Source organism: Choristoneura fumiferana, chromosome 25 (assembly GCF_025370935.1).
Source record: "Choristoneura fumiferana chromosome 25, NRCan_CFum_1, whole genome shotgun sequence".
Taxonomy (NCBI): domain Eukaryota; kingdom Metazoa; phylum Arthropoda; class Insecta; order Lepidoptera; family Tortricidae; genus Choristoneura; species Choristoneura fumiferana.
Genome location: NC_133496.1, coordinates 12,011,689 through 12,019,785, shown reverse-complemented (window position 1 = coordinate 12,019,785; position 8,097 = coordinate 12,011,689). Strand labels below are relative to the sequence as shown.

Sequence of the window (8,097 nt, the reverse complement as noted above, 5' to 3'; positions counted from 1 at the left end):
GAAAAATTTTCAATAAGGCATTTTTTCACAATGACTTTGGCCCTATGGCATCATGGGTGGCGAGTGCTGGAGGGTTAATATTCGAGCGTTTTAACCGTTTGGTATAAACGTCATCCAGTGTTCATTAGCGCAAGGGAAGGAGAAGTCGTAATAATTGTGATAACGCCAGATTAAGAATCGGTATTGCCAATTAATTGTCTTTAGTTTTCATAAAATGTACCCTGAGCATCGTCTCTTTTAATAATACTTGCCGAAACGGTGGAGGAAAAAAACCGCCACAAAAACACTGTATATTTACCCTAGACATGAGTATGAGTACAGTCGAACCAATTGATCCCTGACCCACCGTAGAACTTTCTCACAGTAAGCGTCATAACGAATTCCCTGGTCAAGCAACGCGATGTCACTATGACTTTTCCTACGAAAAGTTTCCACAGTGGGTCACGATTCAGTTGGTTCGATAGTACAGCAGTCACCTCGCACTGGTAAGCCAAGAACTCTGCAGCAGTGAGCGCCAGACGGGGCGTGATGATTCTCTCGATGGTGGGGTCGTTGGCGAGGTTAAGGAACAGGCACACGTTCTCCATGGAGCCGTTCTCCTCGAAGTCCTGCTTGAAGAACCGGGCCGTCTCCATGTTGACGCCCATGGCCGCGAACACGATCGCGAAGTTGTCTTCATGGTCGTCCAACACCGACTTGCCGGCTTGCTGGAAAAAAAAAACATCACTTTAAAAACCGCATTCATAAAAAGTTATAGCTAAATAAATAGGCTCTAAAGTTACCCAGAACATATTGGACAAGTTTTTTTTTTTAAGATTTAGCCACTTAAAATTCCGATACGCCCTCACGCCGCGTTAAAAACTGTACAAAAAAGTTCTTTCTTTCTAATTTTACGCCCATAATTTTACAAGTGAATTTCATTTACAGCGCCATACAGATGATGAGCATACCTTGACCAGACCGGCCTGTCTACAGATTTGCGCGGCAATCTCGTTGTGGGGCAGACCGGCGGCGGAGAAGATGGGGATCTTCTGGCCACGGGCGATGGAGTTCATCACATCGATAGCGGAGATACCTGCATAAAGAGTTGGCACACATTTTTTCCAAATAATAGTTTTTCGGTTGCGTTGAACGGTATTCCCCGAACAAAGTTTTTTTTTTTTTTTTTAAGTGTCCAACTAAAGGCCTCCAAGGTCCAATACGTTAGTTACGTTTGTTAGTTCAATATGTTTCAACCACAGACCTTAAAAGCCGTGGTGGCCTAGCGGTTTGACATATCGCCTCTCAAGCAGACGGTCGTGGGTTCAAACGCCGGCTCGCACCGCACCTCAGAGTTTATCGAAATTCATGTGCGGAATTACATTTGAAATTTACCACGAGCTTTGCGGTGAAGGAAAACATCGTTCGAAGGAAACCTGCGCAACCCTGTGGAGCAATTCAATGGTGCGTGTGAAGTTCCCAATCCGCAATGGGCCCGCGTGGGAACTATGGCCCAAGCCCTCTTGTTCTGAGTGGAGGCCTGTGCCCAGCAGTGGGACGTATATAGGCTGGGATGATGACAGACCTTATATCGAGATAGACGAAAAAAGCGCTTCAAACTGTATGAGAACCTAGCGTGTCGAATTTTTCGTACCTATGCTGACGTCACAAGCGAGATTTAGTGATGGGAAATCAAGACCGCACGGTACCGATTCAAAGGCGCGCGGAACCGATTCAAAGCCGTGCCGCCGTGATTCGCGCGGCGGCTTTTTCAAAGCGCATCGCGCATTTTGGTCGGACAAAACTTTAACCGTGGATCACACGCAAGGTAGGTAATCTCTTAAGGTCTATCTCGATATAAGGTCTGTGGTTTCAACAGAGCAAAGACCCGCCTCACGCAGCGCTGCTTTATTAGATGACGAAAGAAGCACGCCGCGCCAAGCCAAGCCGTGCACCCGCGCGAGTGAGCGGAGGCCCTAAAGCTACGTTTCCACCAGAGATGAGCGAGGATGCAGCGCGAGGAATGTGTTAATCGTGAATCAATTGAAACGCTTCATATACCTATCCTCGCAAAGGGCAACTCTCTTAGAAACAGCTCAGCGGAGCCAGGTTTTTGTATATACTAAGGATGTGTGCAAGGAAAATGTTGCGAAGGTTGAATCAAACTAGCACCGACCTGTCTGGATCATCTCCTCGGGGTAGATACGGGACCAGGGGTTGATGGGCTGGCCCTGGATGTCGAGGAAATCCTCGGCCAGGATCGGGGGGCCCTTGTCGATGGGCTTGCCGGAACCGTTGAATACGCGACCTGTGGGGGTTAGGAAAGGATAGGTTTATATGAAGGTGCTAATAGACTTGAGCATTCACTTGTATGTCAACTCATGGCTAATAATAAAAAGAAACACAATACAACTGCAGTCGGAAGGGGTTGGTTCAATAATTTTCCCAAAATCGTTATTTCCTAGTAGCAAATTTTCCGTTCACATTTTTTTCCCGAATGCTTTTTTACAGTATTATTTTCACAATCGCGTTTTTCCCCAATCTTAATCGACACCAGAAACATAGGTATATTTAGGTTATGTTAAGTTTGCATTGGCCCAATGGACCAAAACTACATAAAAGTAGGAGCTCCGTCGACGATGTTTCTGTGTAGATTAAATTTGGGAAAAAAACGCGATTGTGAAAGTAAGATTCAGTAAAAAAGCTTCAGTAAAATTCAGTAAAATTTCGCTACTACGAAATAACGATTTTGGGAAAATGATCTATCAAATTTACGTGAGGCACTGACCCAGCATGTCCTCAGAGACGGGCGTCCGCAGAATGTCGCCGGTGAACTCGCAGAGCGTGTTCTTGGCGTCGATGCCGGAGGTGCCCTCGAACACCTGGACCACGGCCTTGGAGCCGCTGACTTCCAGCACCTGGGGGCATGGAGACGGTCACAGCTGCTGCACATTTATCCATTTTCACGCTCAGGCAACTCGATGGGAATCTAGTTGTTACCACGCTACTGAAGTGAACATTAACTTGCAATGTTGCTGTTTGTGCCACCCCCCTTTGTTCCTATGTCACAAACCGCCTGACCCCCCCCCCCCCCGGCCCCTAAATGTGTGACGCAATTTGTGGACCTATAAAGAGGCGCTTAGGGTGTCCGCCCTTGAAAGATTGGAAAACACTGTCCTAGTTAGTTGACAACAGAACCAAACATACGTGTTTATTGATACGAAACTCACTGTGCGTACATTCAACGTCGCATGTCATTATCTACTCAAGTCTGCGACTCGTTAAAACCATAATAGGGCGTGTTATATCATACATGTATACCCGACAGGCCTCAGTGGTAAGTTCCGTTGAACATTTAGTTGCAGGCCTTTCAATTTAGCGCAGATGTTTTTACGCAACATCAATGAAGACAATTAGGTACCTATGTAATTTTCGGAAATTTCCATGGTATTTTTCGTTTGTTACTCTATGAAACTAAAACGGTTGGATAGATTTGAATGTAAGGTATGTAGATGGACATCTGGAACAACATTATAATGCAATTTTTCCCCGATATTCCCACGCGATCGGATTAAAATTCTACAATTTCAACCACAAAGATTGGAGACATGGAATTTGGCGCGGACGTTTTAAATGCAACGTAAATAAAATTCACGATGTAATTTTTGTTTCCCACAGGAATTTCAATACAACTTCTGAATTATGGTATATTAATTGTATGACACACGCGAGCGAAGTCGCGGGTAGTCTTGTTTAAAATATACAAATTGCCAGGGCCGGATTTAGAGGTGTGGAGGCCTTGGGGCAACAAAGGAGTGGAGCCCCAAAAGGGTCCAAAATAATTTCCAAATAAAATGAGGGTCATTTGAGATTTTGATATTTTACTGATAGCCTGGTTGAAGTGAACAAATATAGATTAATAGTTGTTTACTAGTGTTTACTCATTGGAACTTGACAAAAAAATCCGAAGTCTCTGTTGTGGGGGCCCCTCTTAAAATCCGGCTCTGTAAATTGCAATCTTTAAATTAAGACTCTAATGAGAAACAGACAATTAATTATCCTCCATTCTATCTCCTTGATAAGGAACCATGTATTGGTTCAAAACATTTAGGGCATATGTTATTATCATGTGAGTAACCTATACATTTTATTTTAATAATTATTCAAATTGCAGACAGTAACTTGTAGTTATGTGCTAAAACCAAAGAATTAACAGTTATTTACCTGACCAGAGCGGAGGGTGCCATCGGCGAGCTTCAACTGTACGATCTCAGAGAACTTGGGGAACTTCACCTCGTCGAGGATGACCAAGGGACCGTTGACACCCGACACCGTCTTGTATGCTGTAGAGACATTGTTAAGGTTAACAAACCTTATAAACTGGCAAACTATGAGTTGCACTTGTATAGTCAACCAAGAAACTCCTTTACCTCCCTACGGTTCAATATCATCATCATCATCATGATCAGGGGGTTTGTGTGTTGTGTGTGTATCTTTTATTTTTGTTGACAACCAGATGGTCAAGTGGTTAGGGAAAGGGAACCTGATTATGAAGCTTGAGTTCCCTTGGGACTTGACACCAATCAACCTAGTCCCAAACTAACTACTATTTGTTGTTTGTTCTCGGATCTTGGGTGTTTAATATGTATATAAGTATGTATTTATCTATATAAGTATGTTGAGCCATTGCCTAGTGTCCATAGTACAAGCTTTGCTTAATTTGGGACCAGGTCAATTGGTGTCAAGTGTCCCATGATTTTTCTCTTCTTCTTCAGCGCGTTTTCGCCCACTGTTGGGCATACGCCACTCCAAACTTTCTCCGGTGATTTTGATTTATTTATTATTATTATTATTTTTGCCTGGGTTGATCGTGCCAGCCTTTCCAGGGACCTTCTTGTGTCAGCACTATGTGTTTGATCTAGTCACATCCCACTTAATTGTTTTTTGCATTATGATGAGAGTTGTACAATCACTTTTGTGTAGGTATAGGTTGTAATAAGACTGAAGACCCCATTCATTTTCTTTTGGAATGTGATCAGAATAAGGACATAAGAGACAGGTATTTGGTTGGTATGGGCTTGTTCAATGGTGTAAATGTAATTCTAAGTCAAGCGCTTTCAGAAGAAGCTATACTGATTTACAGATTCATTGGACAGGCCTTTGCATCCATAGACATGGTTTTAGCGCAAGGGAGAGCGTAATATCTGTAGTGTGGTGTATATATCTGAGGTTCCCCATGAGGCTGACATAGTCACATTTGGTGTGCTAAAGCCCCGTTAAAATATCAGTTTAAAAAATATATATTATTATTAGTTACTGTAATGAAAGGAAGAAAGAAAAAAAAAAGTTATTTCCACAAAAAAAACACCAAATAATACATTTATTTCCCTTAACCCTTCCCTTCCTGCTGGCATTGCTATACAATCTACTGATCTACTGTATGAAAAAACACTTGCAATAGTTAGTATCTTTTCATTGCATAGACTTAGAAATTAAATTTTCCCACAGGTCCAACAAACTGCAGACATGATTAAATGATACTTATCAATTTGAACTTGATGCCTCAACATATTGCTAAAAATGAGTCAAAACTCTGAACAGACAAAGTAATTCTGTTATTTTTTTCTTTTAATATAATGGGTAAAGGGTCAAGCTTAAAAGGTAACCCTAGACAGCATTTTCGGGAGGGTGGTGACATTAAGCAGAACAGGTGGACTCTTCACATTTACATTGTTAAATTGCTTTACAAATGATAATGAAATTGAGTTGTAGAGTTCAACAAAATCAAGAATTTCTGTATTGTAATGAAAAAAGACATTAGTGAGTCAAATTAAATGAATAATAGGATGACCACCTACAAATCAGCTGTTTAACTAAGGCAACAGAGCAATCTATAGTTTTTTTTTTCATAAGATCATAATCACATGATCACTGAAAAATGTAAATTATCGAGATACAAATCTATGCCTTACATTATTGACTTACATAACTTTTCTTATGTTACTATCCCATCCAAATAATCCCATAGAAAAATTGTATTAAATTAAATGTCAAAGAAAACTTTACATATATATTACATTGAAAGTTAAATGTTTAAAAAACTTAAGCTTTAATTAGAATTAAAATACATCATCACAGTAATTCCAGAAACTTAACTCGTCTGCTTTTAAAATCTTCACAAAACGAAATCAAGCATCAAGTCATATGATGCCAATTGGACAGAATCATGCTTATCAAAATTAGCACCTACCACATAGAACATAGAGCCCTCTTCAAAGCCCTTCTTTGTCCTATGACTAGGGGAACAAATTCCAATGGGACGAGATGGTGGGATAAAAGAAAGCGTCGAACGGAAGTCACAAAAGGGAAAAAAACTGGAAACCAAATTACGAATTTATAAGATTTAAGATTTATCTGTAAACGAGATAAGAATCCAAGGTATTTCAGTGTCTGCGTAAAGGATAAACTTCGGGACGCAATGAAAACTTAAAAAGGGAAGTTTTAAAGCCAATTATACTAAAACAAATAACAAAATACCAGAGTAAGGTACCACCAAAATCAATAATTTTGACGTTCCCGTGATTGACATCCAAGCCATTTGCAATAGGAATATCGATAAATAACTTGTACTTACTCAGACGGGGCTGGGATATGAAGTCCCTGGACACTGCCAAAACATGTTCCTTGTGCGCTTGAGATTGGGAGAGAGTTTTAGCCATTTTGGGTAGAGGCAGTCCGCTCAATAAAACACTAAACTGCGCTGCCCTGTCCGCCTGAAAACTGACGAATGGAAGTATTGTCTATGATCCTTCACGTGCCATCACGTGATCTCATCACAAGATGACGTTACTCTATGTCACTAAAAATAAATAAAATAAATATAGAATTAAATTAGTTTTTTGTTTGATTTATGTAATCTTAAAAATGTTATTCTTTAATGAAATTAATTGAAAAATCTTGATGAATTTTGCTAAGTATTTTTTATTATTATTTATGAACGCAGCCTATGGTATTATAATGTTGGTATGGAATGATGGTTGCTTTTGTTGGTAAAACTGGTTTCAAAACTGGCACATTGTTCAAAAGTCGTAATTCTAAACTGGAATTTAATTATTTTTCCTATTAATTCGCAGTCAAAGAGTATATGTTCGCAGTGCAGAAGGACATATTTCGCAGTTGTTCAAATTATTTAAGTGTCAACCTAGTACATTACATTACGCATTTCGGGCAAAAAGGTACTCTTAGCACAAAATAATGTAAGCAGTGTTTGTTTTATTTTTTACAAGTTTTTGTAGGTACCCACGTACCCAGCATGTACCCAGGTACCTTTAAATGCCGAATTACACGTTAATAACCCCTAGAAGTAGGTCATATTTTGACTTTAGTATTTTATTACATAGATAATTGAAACTAAATAAAAGATTAAGTATATAAAATACAAATTGCCTAGTTTCATTTCTGTTCAGTCTATTAAAAAGATATTCAAATTCCTTGTATTAGGAAATGCTTCTAAAATTTTGGACTGGAAGTTCACCTACAGTTCTACTATATTCACGAAGGTAGAGTATAAATATAATGATAGTGTAATCTCCAGAATTAAACACTTCAAATGTGCTTACAGAATAAGTATAAACCATGTACTTAACTATTGTTTTTATTTTATTTTTCTGTTCTGCGAGTGTGCTTTTGTGCTAACACAGTGGCGTGCTAAGAATTTTAAATTTTCGTCTAATGTCGTTTACGCAAAACAGAGCCAAGTTCTAATATACATGTATAGACCACGTGTTTTGATTGCAGCAGCACGAAGTCCTATTTAAAAAAAAAATGGTCTGATTTTACGTGCGATAAATAGATTTGAGACCTTATTTTTAGGGTTTCATACCTCAAAATCACGCTATTATTTTTATTTGAGCCGCTTGTATAGAGCCACAAGAGAAGGGATAATAGTATGTCGGTCGAGGATAAAATGGGTTCGTGAACAAATAATCCACATTGTTTTTCACTTCGGTTATGAACAAATTCTTCTACTAATATAGTTTTAAGTATAGTAAATAATTTTGTATGTATTTATGTGTACCTAATTCATGCATGACATGGGCAGAAGGCGGTGAGAGAGGA

At 39.5% G+C, this 8,097-nt stretch overlaps 2 protein-coding genes across 2 annotated transcripts in view; one reads left to right on the top strand and one right to left on the bottom strand.

Moving 5' to 3' along the window:
* Window positions 1–174, top strand: part of LOC141442060 (succinyl-CoA:acetate/propanoyl-CoA:succinate CoA transferase-like) — an 11,659-nt gene extending 11,485 nt beyond the window's left edge. Inside the window, exon 6 of the mRNA XM_074106968.1 lies at window positions 119–174. Coding sequence (XP_073963069.1) covers window positions 119–174 — 56 coding nt within the window. The remainder of the gene's footprint in view (window positions 1–118) is intronic.
* Window positions 175–299: 125 nt separating this feature from the next.
* Window positions 300–6,698, bottom strand: LOC141442059 (V-type proton ATPase subunit B-like). The gene is made up of 6 exons (XM_074106964.1): window positions 6,614–6,698; window positions 4,204–4,322; window positions 2,768–2,897; window positions 2,156–2,287; window positions 951–1,075; window positions 300–707 (listed from the first exon to the last, which is right to left on the bottom strand). The coding sequence occupies exons 1-6, from the start codon at window positions 6,696–6,698 to the stop codon at window positions 300–302; spliced, it is 999 nt and encodes a 332-aa protein (XP_073963065.1).
* Window positions 6,699–8,097: the final 1,399 nt, after the last annotated feature.